The 21,161-nt window shown below is 41.2% G+C and overlaps 1 protein-coding gene across 9 annotated transcripts in view; it reads right to left on the reverse strand.

The window, feature by feature from the left end:
- Positions 1 to 1,234: 1,234 nt before the first annotated feature.
- LOC125238674 overlaps positions 1,235 to 21,161 on the reverse strand; it is a 59,040-nt gene continuing 39,113 nt past the window's right edge. For 7 of the 9 annotated variants that reach the window (XM_048146323.1, XM_048146103.1, XM_048146466.1 and 4 more), the window contains 22 exons: positions 20,821 to 20,977; positions 19,827 to 19,923; positions 18,898 to 19,302; positions 17,712 to 17,864; positions 17,036 to 17,137; positions 15,239 to 15,332; positions 14,722 to 14,919; positions 13,803 to 13,939; positions 13,175 to 13,357; positions 12,578 to 12,790; positions 11,528 to 11,688; positions 10,901 to 11,010; positions 9,617 to 9,919; positions 8,899 to 9,030; positions 7,851 to 7,956; positions 7,301 to 7,398; positions 6,477 to 6,585; positions 3,980 to 4,110; positions 3,394 to 3,549; positions 2,817 to 2,983; positions 2,391 to 2,511; positions 1,235 to 2,130 (listed from right to left, as the gene is read on the reverse strand). In XM_048146323.1, the coding sequence (XP_048002280.1) occupies positions 2,081 to 2,130; positions 2,391 to 2,511; positions 2,817 to 2,983; positions 3,394 to 3,549; positions 3,980 to 4,110; positions 6,477 to 6,585; positions 7,301 to 7,398; positions 7,851 to 7,956; positions 8,899 to 9,030; positions 9,617 to 9,919; positions 10,901 to 11,010; positions 11,528 to 11,688; positions 12,578 to 12,790; positions 13,175 to 13,357; positions 13,803 to 13,939; positions 14,722 to 14,919; positions 15,239 to 15,332; positions 17,036 to 17,137; positions 17,712 to 17,864; positions 18,898 to 19,302; positions 19,827 to 19,923; positions 20,821 to 20,977 (3,383 nt within the window). In that variant the 3' untranslated portion in view covers positions 1,235 to 2,080. Of the gene's footprint in view, positions 2,145 to 2,390; positions 2,512 to 2,816; positions 2,984 to 3,393; positions 3,550 to 3,979; positions 4,111 to 6,476; positions 6,586 to 7,300; positions 7,399 to 7,850; positions 7,957 to 8,898; positions 9,031 to 9,616; positions 9,920 to 10,900; positions 11,011 to 11,527; positions 11,689 to 12,577; positions 12,791 to 13,174; positions 13,358 to 13,802; positions 13,940 to 14,721; positions 14,920 to 15,238; positions 15,333 to 17,035; positions 17,138 to 17,711; positions 17,865 to 18,897; positions 19,303 to 19,826; positions 19,924 to 20,820; positions 20,978 to 21,161 lie in introns of all 9 variants that reach the window. The other 2 variants (XM_048146398.1, XM_048146252.1) reach the window with 2 other exon arrangements.

The raw sequence follows: 21,161 nt of genomic DNA on the forward strand, positions 1-21,161 counted from the left end.
GACCGAATAAAGTTTTCTTGCTAGCATGGAAAGTCATCAAATTGATATCGCACTATGAGCAACATGGAGAATTATGGGACACAAAGTGTAAAGATTATCGAAACAAAATCAGGAAAAAAATCGCTTTGGCTAATCTAGCCGTAGAATTTAATACTACGGATATTGAAATTAACAAAAAGTTTTTCAAATTTGAAAACCCAATTTGATCAATAATAAAAAAAGAGGAACAACGTAAAAGCGGTCAAGGGTCAAATGAAGTGTACACAAGCAAATGGGAATAAAAAAATTACTACTGGGCAACATACACATGCTGCGACTGAAAACTCCATGGTAACTTACAATGAGGGTTCATATGCATTTTAATTGAATTGTCAAGTTTAGAATTAAGCTACTTTAAAAAACTACGTAATTCACTTCATATGGGTACTTATTGAATTAAATTTATTGATTATGTCAACACATTTATTGTTACCCATAAATAGTTTAATAAAACTGTTATTTTTTGTATATTGGTATTTTGTCTTTCAATACTTGGTTTAAAAGTTTCAAGCAAAAAATTAAAGTTTTCTTCACTCATTTTTACAATTTTTTTATATCGTGAAGGTTCTTCTTTTCGTAGTTCGATTAATAAATTGCGTTGTATTCCTATAACATCTCGTCTTAAAAATCTTAAAATCCAATCTTTTACCCCCTTCCGATTCTTCCGTGTTTTCTTCCCCAGTACTACTATTATCGCCGCAGATGCACGCATTTTACTATGAGCGGGCATTTTTAATTTGTAAATACTTGTGGTATAATCGCCAACACACTTGTCCCATTTAAACACGTATGCAAGAACTTGCCAGGAAGATCTTGCTAATAACTTCTAAAAAAGACTTGCGACAGAAAAACTGCCGGTAGTCTAAACAGACCAACGATTTGATGCAACAAAAATTGCCACAAGTTATTGCTAATATAAACAGTCCTGCAAAATCTTCCAGCAAGAACTTGCTTGTCAGCTTGCAGATGTAACTTGTGCTACAAAAATTGCATATAGTGTAAACAAAAACGCAAGTTATTGCTCAATTTATTGCAGCAAGAACTTGCTCGTCTAAACCTGGCTTAATAAAAAGTCCACAGTTTAAAAGCCGACCCTATTTTGCTAGACCGTGTTTAAACTTTGAACCTTGTCGGACCTCACCAAGTTTGATATTAGGCTGTAACCGTGCACGTCTTCGGCAATCAAAAGGTTATACTCTTAATGGTAGCACATAACTTGTACGGTAAAATTATCTCAGTGTGTATTTATTGGCTAGCTCGAGCAATAGTTTCAAGCCTAGTATTCACGTTACATGGTGAAACCTCAGATCATAATTATGTTCCGCTGACAGAAAGCATCCTAAATCGGATTCTTTCGACGATTTCGCATGAGAACTGAAATTTCTCATTACCAAAATGGAATCTCTCTTTAACGATTATTTCCAGTAAAAATTCAGAGAGCTGTTTAGTAATTTTCTGATTGCACATTTGTATAAAAGTTTATGGTTAATGAATGAATTCCATTCATAACGTTTCTAAGCGAATTCGCAGCTCGCTGTACATGTGCAGTAGCGTACCAGGGAGAGCACTTGAGAATTATTATACTCTGAAAAGTCTCGCAGTCTTTACTCACGCCTAGATTAGTTGGCGATACAACACTGTACATACGTCTACAATTAGCGGGTGTGTTGACAATGTTCGCAGGTGTATGGGTGTGGTGTCTAACCGCCGTGGTAATCACTCTCGCACCACGATGGAGACGGTGAGGCCGCAGCGTTAACTGGCCGTGGACGTGAGACTGCAGCGCCGACGCGAGTTCATCACTAGCGGGTGTTAACAATGTTCGCAGGCGCATGGGTGCGGTGTCGCTAACCGGCGTGCAAACTCGCGGACCACAATGAAGATGAGCCCGCAGCGTTAACTGGCCGTGGACATGAGACTGCAGCGCCGACGCGAGTTCAACACTAGCGGGTGTTGACAATGTTCGCAGGTGTATGGGTGTGGTGTCTAACCGCCGTGGCAATCACTCGCGAACCACGATGGAGACGGTGAGCCCGCAGCGCTAACTGGCCGTGGACGTTGGCTGCAGCGCCGACATTGGCGAGTTCACGTCTGTGGAAACAAAACTACATTAATAGAGTCATTCTATGATAAGTTGGCTTGGCAACTGTTTTTAATAGCTCCGCCTCAACCACATTTGCACCGGAGAGGCTGTCAAAATGTTAGTACAGTAAACGGCCATAAACAATGGCGCATCGGTCTTTGGAAAGAGTCAATTAACGTCACACAAGCAAGAACGCTCTACGAAGACGAAAAACTGACATGCATTCTTTATGGCCGTTTACTGTATACCTGTAATATAAGAAACTCACTGGTAGGTGTGTTGATGTCGGAGTGCGGGGTGAGGTTGGACTGCGCCATGAGCTTCTGCCGCACCTCGCGGATCTTTAGCTGCAGCGACATCTTGTTTGGAAATATGTCCATGTGCGTCGCCTGTTAACAATGAATACATATTTAATCATGTTTTTTTATAAAAATACGTTTTTGACCGTTCTGTGAAGTAACCGAGAGCGGGTGGGCGGCTGCTGACCTGGAAGTGCGTGGTGGCATGCGTGGTGGGGAACATGCCGTGCTCCTGGAACAGCTGGAGCACGAGGTGGCGCCGCTGCTCCAGCACCCGGCTGTGCTACTGACCTGGAAGTGCGTGGTGGCCTGCGTGGTGGGGAACATGCCGTGCTCCTGGAACAGCTGGAGCACGAGGTGGCGCCGCTGCTCCAGCACCCGGCTGTGCTACTGACCTGGAAGTGCGTGGTGGCCTGCGTGGTGGGGAACATGCCGTGCTCCTGGAACAGCTTGAGCACGAGGTGCCGACGTTGCTCGAGGACCCGTCTGTGCCCGGCCTCCCCTCGGGCCCCGCCAGGTGTGCAGGGCGTGCGTGGAGACATTTCCTCCATGCTCTCTGATACTGAAATAATACAAATCGTTAGCAAAAGAACTTTTAAAAGGCAGACGGATCATCGTCACGCAGCAGATGTCTATGGAACTTCCCATACAATAAAATTTAACGAACGCTTTAACGGTGACAGACGGTTTGATGCAACCGGCCCTATATAAACCAATGAGAAAGGTAAAGGCTTTTGAGACTAAATCTCATATAACTAGTCCGTAGGACCTTCTTCTGGCTCAGGTCCAAACAAAGTGTTTGCTTAGTCGTAGTATGTGGGGGTTCCATAAGAGTGGCAACAAAGTGTTGCCAACCAGCTTGGTCGTAGTATGTGGGGGTTCCATAAGAGTGGCAGCGACATGGCACTACTCGCTACAAACTCTGACTATCACGGGTATTATTCTTGGTACTTCTGTGACAATATGACATACCTCTAAAGGTGTCCAAGTTGAAGTCAGGTCCGAAGAAGGTATTCCCGACCAACTTGGTCGTAGTGTGTGGGGTTCCATAAGAGTGTGGCGTCGGCATGGCACCGCTCGGTAATGGTTCAGGCTCTAGTACCGGCGTCATTGTTGGCACTTCCTCATCTAAAAGAAAAAATAATTTATTAATTATTTGATAACATTTTATTGAACTAAGTATACAATGTTTATGCTGAGAGGCCAGGCTAAAGTTACGGACACATCAGCAGTCATTTTATAATTTCGTTTTTAAGTTGTATATTCGGCCGCGGTAACCATAAGAGCAATAACTTGTTTTTAAAACTCTTCCAATTGTAAACCACATCATACAATTAAAGCAAGGGTCAATTCGTCGCTCTGTTTTGCCGTGAAAGACGGACAAACAGACACACACACACTTTCCCACACATATTAGTATGGATGTCTCACGAAACTTTAACGTCCATGAAATTTACAAATGTGTTATTTACTGTTCTTATGCGTAGCGCGGCTGTATTAGAGTCGTAGATTTATTATATAGGTAGCCTGAAAAAGCGTAACATTTAAGGAGACTAACCCATTCTGTTGTGCTTCTTCCTAAGATACAGTTGCGGGCTGCTCGGGACCACCACGCTGGGGCTGCAGGCCTCGGGCTTGAACTGCGGGAGCGTACTGAACTTCTGCTCGAAGTTTACCGTCTCTAGGACCCTGGAGATATTGTTATAGATTAGAAAAGAATCGTTGTGAATGGAATGTTCCGGTAAGATATTGACTAGACTTCATCAAGTTGCGGGCTGGGGACAGCGATGTTGCTGAGGTGTGACAACGATTTGAGAACAAGGGATACAAGCAAAAATATTTTTTTTTCAGTACAGACGGTGGTTTTTTTACGCACTAGTGCGAGAAGTGCTTCATTATATGCCAGGTCGAAACTTCGGAGGGCCATCTGCATTGAAAAACGTCGTACGATACACGTGCGAAAAGGAAATTCGTAACTCGTGTCGATTTAAAACACTCCCTTCGGTCGTGTTTTAATTTATCGCCACTCGTTTCGAACTTCCTTTTTTACGCACTTGTATCTTAATGTACTATTATGGAGGTTCTAAGACATTCATGTACCTACATTTTAAAATAAACAATTGCCTGTAATTACTTTGTTATGACAGCATGTGTAGTCAGTTTTTGTTAAAATTACTGGAAAAATACATAATTTTAAAATTATATTTTTTTTTTTTCAAATATAAAGATCCACTACGTTAGCATCGATAGATGTGTGAATCATGGATGCCCACAATTTTTAAACATCGCTGCAATTTTAATATTATTGGTAGTTCCATAGATTATTTACGTAATCAAGAGTCACTCAAAAACTTGGTTCGCCCAGTTCTCATTTATAAAAATTATAGTAAACATGTACAGTCGAGGTCAAAAATACCTTTACAGTTGAGTGTTACAAAAATACCTTTACATTTAAATAATTTTATACACTGCATGACAAAAATATGCTTCCAACACACATGACAGATTCATCTTTTCACTTATCGCACCAAAGTTCAGTTTACAATCTGTCTTCCATAGAAACATTGTCACAAATTGCGACATAATAGGTTTACATTGCATGTTACAGAATAAGATTTCCTGTGAATGTGCCGTAAATATGTTTACATTTGCAGTAACATTATAAACTTTGCGTTCTTGCTTACTTTGCTTACTTACGTTTACTTACACCTATTGCTACATAAATATCTTTATAGATTTCATTGGGATTTGATTCTTAATTTGAATAATGACAATCACCGAAAACAGTACCATACTGTCAAATAACCTATCTCTTTCATTCGTCGTGTTTGGCCTAGTTATTATCCTCTCGATGAGTTATTGATGATTGTGCAAAAAAGTACAGTTTGCAATAAAAGCCTGTACAGTCAGCGTCATAACCTTGGTAGCATTGGAAGTAGCAGAGTTGGGCAAAAAGTAAACGACTAACGATTAACGATTAAAATAAGACGATTAATTAGTTTTAATAGACGATTAAATAGTTGTAATCGAAGATCTTCGATTAACGTTAATCGCGAATAAATTTATCGTCGACTAATTTTGACGATTGATTTTTTTAATCGACTAATTAGTCGAATAAAAAGTTAATCGATTAATACCTATCTCTGATAAAAAAAAGCCGAATAGTTAACTGATTTTAATCGCACTGTAAGGTCGGAGAAATTTCTAAGATCCAGGATTTAATAATGCCACGCACAATTGTCAGCTATCTGACGTATGTGAGGATATTTCTTGTGACCTTGAATGTGAAAACTATAACAAATAGTTTTTAATTCATGTCTTTTATATCCACATGAATGAGTTTAAAAAAAACACTATTCTGCATTGGAAACCAGTTTACAAAATAGAATATTTTTTCTTGATTAGAAAGCGGCCGAAGGGGCAATACCACAGACACGTTAAACCTACAAGAATAAGACCTTTTTTGGAGTCGATTATAAAGCCGATATTGATATTTATGACGATATGATGTCATTATTCAAATTATGAACAGACCAATCAAATCTGTAAAGATGTTTATGTAGCAATAGGTGTAAGTAAACGAAAAGTAAGCAAGAACGTAAAGTTTATAATGTTACTGCATTTGTAAACATATTTACGGCACAGTCACAGGAAATCTTATTCTGTAACATGCAATGTAAACCTATTATGTCACAATTTGTGACAATGTTTCTATGGAAGACAGATTGTAAACTGAACTTTGGTGCGATAAGTGAAAAGATGAATCTGTCATGTGTGTTGGAAGCATATTTTTGTTCGACTGTACATTACGAATAGGATGGTATTTTGATACTTTTCTATAAGAACAGTTGAGTGTTGCTAAGATAAAAAAAAATAGTTCCATTTCTATTCTTTTTCGCCAAGCTGTAACTGATAAATAAAATAAACAGAATTAATTTGTATCAGTGTAAACATTGGGAACATTTTGGGTAATGAAAAGGTACTAAAAAGTTTTGATCGTCCAGTTGAACACGTTGGTAAATAAAAGCCGAGTATAGTGTATGTAGGTGACGTACTTGTCGCGGCCGTCCTCGGTGCCCTTCTTGAAGAGGCTCTTCTTGTCCTCGCGCGGCGACGCCGGCGCCGAGCCCGCGTCCGCCGAGCCCGCGGACCCCGTCGACGTGCCTACACATATAACACTTCTTTACACATTCTTCAGCCAGGAAGTTATTTTGTACTGTTAACACTGTGCAACGACGCCTCGGCCAGTTTACAGTCTTTCAGGCTTTGAACGTTTTAATAATACGAATAATACTCATTCGCAATCCAAAATCTCCAACGAACGCCAAAGATTGTCGTCGGAAGGCATCAATCATATCTTAGATACGTTGAGCCGTTATTCGTTTTCAGCCGTATTTCCTTTCGGTGTATTTTATATATTTCCTTTAAACATACTTTGCTTAGAAAAAATATTATCAATTGTTAACATTTCTATGTAATGTTGACGTGGAAACATGCCCTTGTAGAAAATGAACTTGTACTGTTATATATTCTGTGCTTGTGGCTTATTTGCTGAATAAATATTTATATGTACACACTGCCGTGTCTAATACCACTTATTCTTACTAAGGTGAGGTTACCTACACATTAGATTGTCAATTTGTAAAATTTGGGAAGATAATACCGTACAGAATACCGAAATACTTTTCATTAAAAATGAAAATAGTAGGTGATAAATTGTGTAAATCCACTCTGCTATAAGGTTGATTATCGTTCAGATCATAATATTTTTTTTATATAATCAATCTTAAAGCAGAATGGATTTAGCCAAGTTTGAAGTTAAACTACACAATTGAAAGAAACATATAAGTGTATGTTATAGGTTATACGCTATAGTGACCTCTGCTGAGCCGCTTCTGCAGCGGCGCGCGGCCGAGCTGCGCCGGCGTGGGCGCGAGCGGGAAGGGCCGCGCCTCCTCGCCGCCGCTCTCCCATTGCCTGCCGATAAACGTCCAGCTTTATCAACCGACACCGCTAAATATTTTGAAAAAACCCCCGACATTATTGACCGATTTCCATCAAACGATGGCTAAGAGCGATCCCGACTGATTCAGCTTTCAAACGAACGAGCTAAATTCCACCCGATCGGGAGCTACGATGCCACATACATACACACGAACGGACGGATGAACGCGTCAAACTTATAACACACCGTCGTGTTTGCGTCGGGGGTTAAAAAATAACTTGTTTTTCTGTTTGTTGCTTCTGGATAGGAAAATAAATCATTATCCACAATTAAAATGCATTTATGCCTGAAAATGAACTGTGACTAAAACACACATGTTAAATTGACAATTTTCATTATTATCCTTAAAGCTTCGCAGTATTTATTTACTGTTAACCGTGGCTTAAAAGTCAATTTATACAAATGAAAAAATCAATGTACTTACGCATTAGGTTTCTGCGTGGGTTGGGTGTTACTCTGAGAGACAATCACAGACTGGCCCGGGCCCGGGCCTTGGACAATTTGGCTTTGACTCTTGGGCGGTTCGACTTCTGAAAGAAAAAAACCATGGCATATAATTTTGTTCAAGTTACATAAAATTTTACTTTATGTTATATCAATTAATCCATTGATCGCTACACGTTGTGCGTTTTTATGAATCGTGTCGGTTTTCACGAAAGCAGATAATGGGCTGTAGTTCGCATCAAAATATTTATGTAAGTGTTAGTTGCCAACTATGAAAAAAAGAGGTGGTAACACTGGTAACGTAACTTACATATATTTTTGAGATGGAATAGTGCAGTAACCGACCTATCATGAAATGTCTTAACCCCTTCTTGAATGTATAAGCCCCTATCAAGCGTAAAAAAGCCTGTCTTGGGGCCGGTTGCATCCAACCGTCTGTCATCGCTAAAGCGTTCGTAAAATTTTATTGTATGGGAAGTTCCATAGACGTCTGCTGCGTGACGATGATGTGTCTGTACATCGGTAGGAACCTTCAAAATTAAGATGAAAAACTACCTTACAGCTCTTCAGATTTCTAATACATAAGCAGACGTATCGTACTAATTTAAATTTAAATTAATTTAATAAATCAATTCATCTTTCATTTTATTTATTTTCTGTTTTTAAATAGTTATGTTGCCTGCTCTACTACTGCATATTAAATCTGCGTAGATACTACTTTTAAATGTATAAGTGGACTATTATAATTGTATTTATTGCGATCTCGTCCACCACATGTTAATTTTAAAAATATTGAAATCCCATCCTGTTTTCTTGGTTGCCCTGAAAACCAGCGCCGTGGCTAATACTAACTAGCCATTGGCATATGCTGAGTGGCATCCTTTTTGGTGACTTTAGTTTAAGATGTATATAGATTAAGGCTATTGTTGTTTTACTTGTATATTTTCACCAAATAAACGTTCTCTATTCTATTCTATAAATGTGATTGATGCAACTGGCCCTAAGTCGAGGATATTTAGTGAACATACCGGTATTGAAGGAGGGCACATAGAGCCTCTGCAGTTGGACGTAGTGTAACTGTGGCTCCGAAGGCGCTTCGCCGGCCTGACTCGCTTTCAGCAGCAGGTTGCCCGATGCGTCCACGGATAGTGTCAATGGACCTGCGGAAAAGAATATATTTTGGCATCATCCTCATTGCGTTATCCCGGCATTTTTGCCACGGCTTATGAGAGCGTGGGGTCTGCTTTGACTAATCCCAATATTTGGCATAGGCACTAGTTTTTACGAAAGCGACTGCCATCTGATCTCCAACCCGAAGGGTAACTAGGCCTTACTGGGATTAGTCCGGTTTTCTCACGATGTTTTCCTTCACCGAAAAGCGAAAGAATATATTGAGTAATAGAGCATAAACTTAAGAGTCAGAAATTATAAACAACTGAACTCTATTTCTTCAATTAAAGTTTAAAATCATGTCGGGAACATGTTCTCTCTGCCATATAAAACCGTAATAAGTAGAACAAAAAAATTTGCAAGAGTTGTCGAACTGTAAGGTTGGCTTTATGCGGATAGTCCACTATTATATGTTATCATAGAAATATGATCATAGGCAACATGCCGTCCTTTTTCTTCACGTTTGAGAGAAAGGGAGGCATACAGACCTATGATCATAATATTTCTATGATAAACATAATTATGATAGTGGACTATCGGCCAGCAGTACGCTGCGGGGAGCGATGTTTTGCTTACCTGTAGCATTGTCTCCGACGCTCCTCTTGACAAGCGTGACGCTCTTGAGCAGCGTATTGCTCAGGTTCCCTTGCGGCACAGTCTGCACGTTCGAGACGCCGCTGGAGATCACTTGCACGCCGGACGTCGGCGTCGGACTCATGAGGGACGCTATGGCGTTGTCGAGCGCGGCCTGCGTGGTGAGGTTGGGTGTGGAGAGGGAGATGCCTTGCACGGAACTGGTGATGGCCGCCGTGCTGTGCGGGGACGCTGGCACGTGGTTCATCTTGTTGTGCGCGTACGCGTTCCATTGCCGGTGGCTCTCTGTCGAACAAATTTAGGAAAATGTATCTATAAACTGAAATAGATACCATACACTAAAGAAAAAGCGATCAACCCCACTGGTGGCGAAGCCGGGAATCGAACCCGGGTCTCCAGCTAACGCGGCTGACGTGCTAAAACCGTTACACCACCCCGACCGCCGAGGTACCCGTCGAAATTTCTCTAGTGTATGTTATCTCTGAAGGCTAGGCGCCTTTGACCAACTCTAAGGGCGAGCAATTTGCGCTTGCACCTCCTATATGAATCCTTTTGCAGGATTACGATATAGCGAGAAAGATGGTGCTGCCATCTATCGATGTAAAAAAAAAATGAAAATTAATCTATTTAAAAAGACAAGGAATGCATCCAACTGGCTTATAATAGGGATGACGACTACATTAAACAAAATGGCATCCTGTTTAGTCCGTTAGTTAGATCGTCTAAAAATACTGAATACATATTTTTCGCTTTATATAATGAATGAAAAAATACAAAGATACAGGGCATCAAAGTTCGGGAGTGGGGGCTTGTGACGTCACTGTTTGGTAAAAATTGTACCTAGGCGTGACGTCTCGCAAAACTATAACGCACTGTACCGTCGTCATTTTTCGTTTACGAGAAAAAATAAAAAATATTTGTCCAAAATTATATGATGATCTAACTGACTGACTAAAAAATATTTTCTATTCTAAAAAATCTATCTGCTCTATTTGGGCCAATGACAGTTGCCGTATACTCAGTTTGACATAATTTCCGAAGAGATCAGAGTTCAAATGCCCAAAACCCTATTAGCTCACGCACGACTGGTGCTGCCCTCACTTCGTAGGCTATTCGATGTCAAATCTTATGGTGTCACAATAGCACCACACCACAACAGTATCCATAAGTTTATGACTGGTCATAAGTGGTCTGATAGTCCAAATTGTTTACAAATCATATAGAATTTCAATTTTTAGAAGACAGGTTCACGAGTTCCAGTCATACCTGAGTCAGCATGTGTTGACTTGAAAGCTCCACCAGTAGGCTGGAACACTTTAGATCCTCCGGGACTTGATGCCGTTATACCGCCGAGTAGATTGTCAGATGAGCCAGCTCTGAAAAAACAAATAAAATTAAGACTCATGCTCATAATATTGTCTTCGGTTACCGCGATAGTTACTCATGAAATAAAACTATGGAAATGGATTAAATCGCGTATAATGCGTAATTCATTATACGCGATTTAATCCGTTTCCATAGTTTTATTTCACTCATGCTCATGTTTATTTAAATATTAGGAAGGCAAGCAGCAAGCACTATTAGTAAGTGCGATAGGGACGCCCTGATGTTTTATCATTTATCGCGCGACCATGCTTGGCTGCCAGGGGCCCATTTTATTTCTCAAAACTGAAAGTTACAAGTTACAAGCGGAAGTCTCTTTCCAACTTGTCATATTAGACATTGTCAACCACTTGTAGATTGTAACTTGTAGCTCACTCACTTTTCTCTAAGCTAGTAGCCCAGTATCTCAACAATAGTTCGATTGGAACTTTCAACAACACCATTGGGTTCGGGGCGGCAGGCGTTTTGACACGTAAATGGTAAGTCTTATAAAGCGTCGTATCAAGTTACCTGGCCTTGATGGGCTTGGGCCGCCTCGTGTCGCGGTGCTTGAGGTAGTCGCGCGGCTCGTGCGTGTCGGAGTCCGAGTCGGTGACCCTCTCGCCGCATTTTAGATCCATTTCGGCGTTGTGGGCCGCGGCTGCGGCTTCCTCGCAGATCGAGGCGGTTATCTGGACAAAAGAAGTTATTGTGTAAAAATCTTATCACGGTTGTTAGTTACGAATTTTAAACAATGCTTAAGAACTCTCTATGCATTTTTAAAACCCTCAGATTAGAAGAAGCATAATATTCGGTTCCATATTAACTTAACATCAATTTTAAGTTCCAATCACATATCACATCTCTGTCGGCTCTAAGTTATGTCTCTGAAGACCCCCGCGGGCTCTGCACCATGTATTTAGTGACTTTACCTTCGTGAATAGGTCACAAAAACAGATGGACCCAACATACTCCCCAGGAGGACTCCGTAGGCACTTACCATAATTCATATGGAAACAGTATCGAAAGCCTTTTAGGAATCAAAAGTATATATACCTTCTCTTCGTCACTAAGCTGCGGCGAGCTAGCATGGTTGAAAGAAGTCACCGTGACAGGCAAGTCTGAGGCGCTGCTGGCGTTGAGGCCCTCTGAAGGGGTCCGAGGGCTCTAAAGCATGGACCTAGTGACTTTACCTTCAGAGTGATCACGTGAATAGGTCACAAAAACAGATGGACCCAACGTACTTCCCAGGGGACTCCGCAGGCACCTACCAAAATTAATATGGAAACAGTATCGAAAGTCTTTTAAAGAATCAAAAAAATATATACCTTCTCTTCATCGCTAAGTTGCGGTGAGCTAGCATGTTTGAAAGAAGTCTGAGGCGCTGCTGGCGTTGGGACCCTCTGAAGGGGTCCGAGGGCTCTGCGGCATGGACCTAGTGATTTTACCTTCAGAGTGATCACGTGAATAGGTCACAAAAGCAGATGGACCCACCGTACTCCCCAGGAGGACTCCGTAGGCACTTACCGAAATTCATATGGAAACAATATCGAAAGCCTTTCAGGATTCAAAATTTCTTACCTTCTCTTCATCACTAAGTTGTGGTGAGCTAGCATGGTTAAATGAAGCCACCGTGACGGGCAAGTCTGAGGCGCTGCTGGCGTTGGGACCCTCTGAAGGGGTCCGCGGGCTCTGCGGCATGGACCCCGTGGGGTCTCGACTGCTGGAGGACTTTCTTCGGTCCTTGTTGCACCATTTCCATTCAGGGTGAGCTTTGAAATGCGCTTCCTTCACCTGTAAAGAAATTGAGATTATGAAACCGTTAGTAAGTGAATCAAAATAATGTTGATGTTATATTGTAGTTTTGTGTCTAATTGTAACTCTCTCACATGACCATCACAAACGAAATTTTTAAGTTGTAAACTAGCATAATGAAAGTTGATTTTTAAGAAGTATATGGCTATTATTCAGTGGATGGTACCTCGCTGGCCAGTTCATGGTACTTTTGCTTCTCTCAGGTTTAAGAGCGTACCACCACTCGCCCAGGATTTTGCTGACGGAGCGATTGTCCTGGTTCGAATGTTACTGATGCACCATTCAAATAGTTACAGGACTAAACCGATGTGTGTGTGTGTGTGTGTGTTTTTTTTTTAATTGAAATAAAATGGTATACGGTACCTCGCTGGCCAGTTCGTGGTATTTCTGCTTCTCCTCAGGTTTGAGCGCGTACCACCACTCGCCTAGGATCTTGCTGACGGTGCGGTTGTCCTGGTTAGGATGCCGTTGGTGCACCATTTGACGGTGACGCTTCGAGAATATCATGAAGGCGTTCATTGGTCGACGGATGCGGTTGTGCTCTTTCTGTGAATTCGAAAATAAAAGATATATCATCATTGAAATAAATTGTAGTTGTTCTACAGGAAATAAACATTATCTGAGTCTTTATTGCTATAAAATTGCATAATTTACGAAATACCAACGAGTTCATAAAATTGCATTCATCAGCATCAGGCCTTTGCGTCTACTGTAGACGATTTACAGATTGCTGTTTCGACAACGGGTTAGGTGACTCTGGAGGCCGATTCGCAAGCGCGATCGCATTAAAACACTAATTATTTAATTTATTATACACTTGAAGTAACCCTGCGTAAATGAACATGATATGATATCGATATGAACAGCACTGGCCGAAATGTGGCAACATTTGTGCGTAAAATGACCTGTCAATTTAGTTAGTTTGATTCTAGAGGCGACTTTAGCATGGGATTTTAGCCTAATTTGTCTGTCAATCGTGCTTGAGACTTACCTTTTCTTGCGGGCCGGCCGCGGACAGCGAAGATAGGCTGTGAGAGCGTCGCTTGCTGCTGTCGTCCCCACCGCTTGGCTCGTCGCAGTCGAATACCTCCTCGTCTTCTTCTGTGCACATGGCAGTAATGCCGTCCACTGGAAAGAGAAAGCATGGTAAAATATGAATAAACGGACTCTATCCAACAAATCTAAAGAGTGCGGATATGCTATACAGTAGTTATATTCTAAAATGGTAGCGTCGCAGTACTCGCAGTTTGCCAATAAACAAGCATACTCAGTAGGTAAGCGTTTCCACTGCAGCACGCAACCTCTACTTTAGTAGTATGAGGAATATGCGGCATATGAGGCGCGTGCATCGTGCGCGGCGTACGCGAGAAGACGCCTTCAATAGTATTAAGACGATACAGGAGCGAAAATGCTAAAATGGAAAGGAGCCCCTCTTTCAATTTGGGAATTTTAGTTAAATATACTAATGTTATTAACTAGATTTGTCGAAAAAAAAATTGTCCATTAAGAACAACTGAGTTAAAAGATATTGCGATAAAATCTTTAAAATCGAGGTTCCGCTTCAAAATTTAAACAATCGGAACGAAATTTGAGAATCGGAATAAAAATGAAATCATCTGTGTCGGCCCGTTTAGTTTTTTTGGCTAATTGTTAGCAATCTTGAGTATCACACCTTTTTTGCGCCATAATGAAAAAAGCCATTTTCGGAAAGTCAAAACTTGGCTCTAGCGTCTTTAAAAATAAAAATATCAAAAAAATCAAAATGGTCCGACACAGATAAAAATAATAAAAATCTGTGTTGAAAAAATAATTTGTGTATCTTCAAAAGTCAGAGAGCGTTTGTATGGAGAATTGGCCCCTCCTGTATAGTCTTAAAGACTGCAATGGAAACACAAGTATAATGTACTTACCACCCTCAGTTTTGATCTCCTCCTGCTTGATATGTGGCGTGTGCGGCGTATGAGGAGTATGTGGAGTATGCGGCGTGTGCGGCGTGTGCGGCGTGCGCGGCGTGCGCGGGCTGGCGGGCGCGGGCGGCGACGACGCCGTCAGGAGTGGTACTAACGATTGCCATGGAAACACTCCGCCGCTGACGCCGCTCGTTGACACTAAAAGATAACCTTTGTTAATAACTTTAATAAGAGTTTTTAATGATCTACGCCAAATCTTGGGATTATAAAATATATACCCTATTGTAAGGAACGGCAGTCCAAGAAATTGAGTTGGCTGTTAAGTCTATAGTTTGGCAAAAAAGCGTAGCGTAGACATGGAACTATTTTTTAATCATATCAACTTACTTTTCTCATACAGAAGTGTCAAAATAGTTGCCACATGCACAGCGGTTTACATAGACGGTGGCGCCGCTATTATTTTCTTATTTTTTAGTAGTGAAAGAGCTATGTTAGTGTGCTATGGTGTAGATATTACCTATGATGTGTGTGTGCGGCGTGGGCGGCGGCAGCACGGGCAGCAATTGGCTGGGCCGCACGATCACCGCGCTGCCGTTGCCGTTGTTCATCTGCTAATAAAAAGTACACCTAGATACAGTTGTAAATATTATAATAACGCGTCAGTCAGAAGGTTTGAAACTGTCAAAGAGGCATCATAGCTTGCCCCTTATAGAGTGTTGTTCAAACAAGAATTAGACACAATTCTAGAAACTGGCAGGACAAGCAACTGATGGCCTCACCTGGAAAGTATTTTGACCGACCAACAACATTATATACATAATAATGTCAATGCAAAACATAAACAAATTACAAGTTATCCAGTATCGAGTGGAAATATTTAACATAATTTAAAAAATGGATTATCTTGCATAGTATTAAACATAATGAATATTTACCACAAACATTATTCGATCCATAGAACAGATATTTACTACAGAAGAGTACTAATACGTATTCAGTGTAACTAGATACTACGGTAGTACTCCGACTACTAAGTATTTAATGTCAGTAAGCGATAGACAAACCGACCATTAAATTGTAGTCACAAAAGACCACCCACGTCATTTTAGGTAGCCGAAAATATTCCCGACTTAATCTCCCTATTGTCGTCCCCATTGTCGATCCTATTCATTCTAAGAATCCGTTAGCTCGTCTGCGATAATTTTATCAATTATCCTCAAAAATTACACACTTCAAACAAATGTATAATGCGACTTCTTTCTTGGAAAGAGAGTTCAATAAAATACTTCAAAGTTAGACCCAATTTTTTTTAATTAGACTAGCCAAAGGCAAAGACGTGGCCTACGATAGAGTGAGCGCCCAGAAGATGCCTTTTCACCCTAGATTTGAAGGTTGCCGGATTTAGCGATGAAAAAAAAACGGAAAATTCCTGTTTTATTCCATTTCCTTTGGTTTTTCTTGGAGAGTTCTTTCAAAAAAATTTTTTTATAGAAAAAAAAAGACGTGGCCTACGATAGAGAAACTTTCGGCTCTTATTTTTCAAAATAAAACGATTAAATATGAAAGAAATTGGTCATTGTTTGGACGGACACATACCAGAGATAGAAATCGATTATTGCCAGAGCGACTTTATAAATTAATCTTTATTCGGGCGAATTTGCACCTACAAACGCGCTGCACCGACGACATGGAAGCAGAAATGGAAGTACAGACGGTCAACCAAATCTTGGCAATAAAATATGGCGCGAAAACCAAATTTTCTATGGGAATGAATACTTTGCCCTTACATTTTCAACACATTTTTAAGTGTTAAGGCTCGTCGATGATTCCGCCAACGTCAAGGTTTAAGAAGGCACGCGTTTTATGAAGACAATTCGCCGGTGAGCCCTATATTTTTCAAATTTACCGACTTTTCACCGCCAAGGTCAGTTGACCATCAGTATATGATGAGAGTGAGAGTGATTCAAAGAATACAAATTTTAATAATTTATTCGTTTTTTCTTTAAAAAAACCCGAAAAAAACTGAAAAAAAAACGAAAATTTCATAAACTTCGGAAAAAACATTTGTTTTTTCCGGTTCTTTCAACGCTAGCCCGGTTATATGAGCTCAGAAATATAGCCGCCGGCAAAAAAAATCCACTCCTAAATAGGTAAGTATATTCAATAAATATTATTGTGGATCATATAATTTGCGTTTTTTTTGGAGCATATTTATCAAAAAAAAATCGAAGACCCTTACTCTATTCTTAAACATATTTATTATTGTATGTAATAACATTCCCCACTATAGGTTTAAAGCGAAAAGGTAACTTACATGGTCCCCGTTATCCAAAGCCCTGTGCTGGTCGTGATCAGAGTCATTGTTGTTGATGTTTATGTTCATCTGTTGCGCTAACTGATGCGTTTTCTGTTCAATCTGAGAACAAGCAGTTACATAGTTATAGTTAACAACCACATATTAGTTAACATAAGTTTGGGAGAAATAAGTCATTTCAGTGTCTAAGGCCAATAGTCCACTATCATATGTTTATCATAGAAATATGATTCATAGGTCTGTATGCCTCCCTTTTTCTCCAACGTGAAGAAAAAGGACGGCACCTATGTTACCTATGATCATATTTCTATGATAAACATATGATAGTGGACTATCGGCCTAAGAGGAGCATGAATGTAACGTGACTGTAGTGGTCAGCACAGGAACGCCTTGTGTATTACATATATGTACTTACCTAAAAGTTTTAGTTTTCAAATTACGTCATAAGATGGATTTACATACAGCGCGTAAAAGGGCATACAGGGCCGGTGAATTTTAACAACAAAACTACCGTCAGACACTGACACGTTAAACATGTAAAATCGGGTAGCTCACGTAAAATTGTCGAAGATAGCTTGACATGTTTCGTTCCGTAACGAGGAGCATTTTCATTGAGCACGCGCGAGGCCGGGCCATGTGTCTATTCTAACTGGATACATTATAAGCATGAACTCACCTGAACAGTCTCAGCGGGTTCGTTTTTTATAAAGACGAATTTCTTCTCGTTGGTGGCCTGCGGTATGACGTACAGCCTGGCTTGTAGCGGCGCTGGCTTCACGAGTCGCGCCTCGGTCGTTTCGGGCCGGGCCTCCAGACGCACGTGTTCTCGCTGTAACACATTATTTATTTGTAATATTTCTAAAAGGAATCTAAATTAGGGTAAAATGAAGTTTCGAAGTGAAGTAGCACTACACTAGGTAATTATTTGGTGCCCGTGAGATAGCCTGGAGAGAATAATTATGACGGGCAAAGTTGAAGGCACGAGACCTCAGGCACCTCCCCCTACTAGATGGTGTGTTCAAATTACTGCACCCATGCGATTAAAACTGCACGAGGCCACGCGCTTGGCGAGGAACAGACGCCTATGGAGGGACCTAGTCTTCAACAGAATGACATGATGTCACAATCCTCAGCAGGGAACGACTAAAGAAGAAGGTACTTATTTCTCTATGATTTTGTTTTTAAGTAGACATTACAATGCGCTTATGAACGCCCAATAAGGCTATGGCTAAAGATGGACAAAATAATAAAGACATAAAGCCTTCCACTAGGCTCGCCGAGTCGAGTCTCATTAATTCGCCTTCTAAGGGCCAGTTGCATCAACCACATTTGACAGACACATCATCGTCACGCAACAGACGTCTATGGAACTTCCCATACAATAAAATTTACGAACGCTTTAACGGTGACAGACGGTTTGATGCAACCGGCCCTAAATGTCTTATGAAACTGCGTCCGTTAGCTACGCGTCCTATCGAATTTAAATATATGAAGACTCGTTTCGACGCCGCTCGATTCCGGAGGCCAGACTTAAGGGCCCATTAGACAAGCCACTATGGAAAATTGAAACACAAATAAGATTATAATAGGAATTAATCACATGTACAAACCTGATCGCCCTTCTCATAATTCCTCACAAAATTGACATGATTGTTCATAGTAGGAGACTCCTCGCGTCTATAATCATGTATGCCATTCCTCATAGGCATCGGTTGAGCGCGATATATATGCTCTAAATCTATCCCATTGGACGTGGGTATAGTCCGATGCATAACCAAGTTGTGTGGTATCTCGTCTAGCTTGGCTGTTCTTATGATGTTGGCTATATTTGTAAGACTAAAGATAAGAAATGAAGTACACACCTGATCTTCCTCCTCATAATTCCTCACAAAATTGACATGATTGTTCATAGTAGGTGACTCCTCCCGCCTATAATCATGTATGCCATTCCTCATAGGCATCGGTTGAGCGCGATATATATGCTCTAAATCTATCCCATTGGACGTGGGTATAGTCCGATGCATAACCAAGTTGTGTGGTATCTCGTCTAGCTTGGCTGTTCTGATGGTGTTGGCTATGCTGTTCTGTAGACTCTGTCCGTTGAGCGAGCTCAGGTTGAGCGATATGCTGGAGGGCAGCGTGAGGGGCGTTGAGGTGAGGTTTGGTATGGAGTTCTGGATGTTGAGGGTGGAGGTTTGGACGCCGATCACGTTGGGTTGGCTGATGCTGTTCGTTTGGATGGTGGTTGTGCCGTTGCGGTTTTCGACCTAGAGATGAAAGTTATATTGTAATAAACTGAATCATAATTAACAAAGGTGCACTGGAATGGTACATTAGATTCCTTTTCGCACGTGTCGTACGGTACGACGTTTTTCAGTACAAGAAATGAACCATTTCTCGCAGTAGCGCGTAAAAAACACCATCTGTACTGATTTTTTTAAATTTAAACTATAAAATTAGTCAATTACCTATAAATAATAATTTAGGAAAAACTATAAGTATAAAGATTATGTATTACTCGAAAAATTGCACATTTTTGAACACAAATATGTACCGTGATGCCAAGGACTTCTAATTTGTTTGCTCCAAAAGCATTCATTTTTGTGGGCAGAACGATACGAAATTTGGCTCTTCTCGCAGACCTGATGACCACAGTGACATCGACATTGGCTTAGTTGAGTAACATTATTACTCAGCGTTAATATTTCTTCGTAGAACAAGCAATGAACGACAATAGTCATTATTATGAAATAGGCCACTGGTTATACCTCGCTTTGGTGTGAGTAGATACCTGGTAATGGTAAGTAGGGGCCGGCGATACTCGTATGACGCTGGTGGCCACGCTGTTGACGGGCGGACTCACTCTGCCCGGCCGGACCAGTTCGGGCCTGTAAGGATTTAAAGAACAACGTTTTAAAAATAGTCGTGTAGCTTAATATGACTTAGTTCTTGCTAGATTTTTAAATTGTGTACGAATGCGGCATCGCTTCACGGTTAGTATTCCAAAAAATGTAAATACATTTATTTTGCGAACCGCCAAGGAGTGGAATGCCCTGCCTGAGTCTGTGTTTCCACATGAGTACAATCCAGGTCTCTTTAAAGCAAGAGTAAATAGGTATCTCATAGGTAGCGTGCTCCACCGTAGACCGCATCATCACTTACCATCAGGTGTGATCGTGGTCAAACGTCTACATATTCATACAAAAAAAAAACTAAAAGTCTGGGTTACCCCTGAGGCCCGTCTCGAAGCTATACGTTACAAATAACAAAGTGGTAGTCGCTGTACCTCAATATTGTAACAAGTTGAAAAGATACTTTCGCTTGTAACTTTTAGTTATGAGGCCCATTTATAAACGCCGGGCGCATATTTACGACGCTGAGCGCGATGCCGCTCTATCCCTGTCATACCGTGCTATATAACATTTATAACAGCCCAGTATGGGAGCACTATCATTGAAGCATCTTGTCGCATTTTGGTTTCAATTAGTAGTTGCGGCATCTAAGGTGCAGAGAGGCAGTCAACGATTCGCTATGGGGGGACAGTGCTAGTGTTATAAATATAGGCACGAACACGTTGCTACGGAGTGCCGTGCCGGCAGGAGAACCGGATGGAGATACACCCGGGCCGCCGGACCGGGAGCTGCCTAGTAAAGTAACACTCAACTGTTCTTATGTCTGAGTGGCCCTGAAGCTTTAGTAGTTTCATGTGCTCTGCCTACCCCTTTATGGGATACAGGCGTGATTGTATGTTGTTGTTGTTCTTATGTCTCGGCAGTAAGGTTTACCTGATGAGGTGCGGGTACATGGGAGTCTGGTGCGGCAGCGCTCTAGGCGGCTGCGGTGAGGATATCGGCACGAACACGTTGCTGCGCAGCGCCGTGCCGGCAGGAGAGCCGGACGGAGACGCGCCCGGACTGCCGGACCGGGAGCTGCCTAACGACACTGTAACAAGAGCAAGGGTTAACATTGATTCTGCGTGATACGAGTCAAATTCCACTAGCAATATCCCAAACTATGCCCACAACGTGACAAGTAGACAACCTTTACAGAAACTAATGATCGTAGTTACGCTCATGACAAAATAGTCTGTGAAAGGCGAAACAGAAACGTGCCATTTTGGTACGCT

This window comes from Leguminivora glycinivorella, chromosome 1 (assembly GCF_023078275.1).
Source record: "Leguminivora glycinivorella isolate SPB_JAAS2020 chromosome 1, LegGlyc_1.1, whole genome shotgun sequence".
NCBI classification, from domain to species: domain Eukaryota; kingdom Metazoa; phylum Arthropoda; class Insecta; order Lepidoptera; family Tortricidae; genus Leguminivora; species Leguminivora glycinivorella.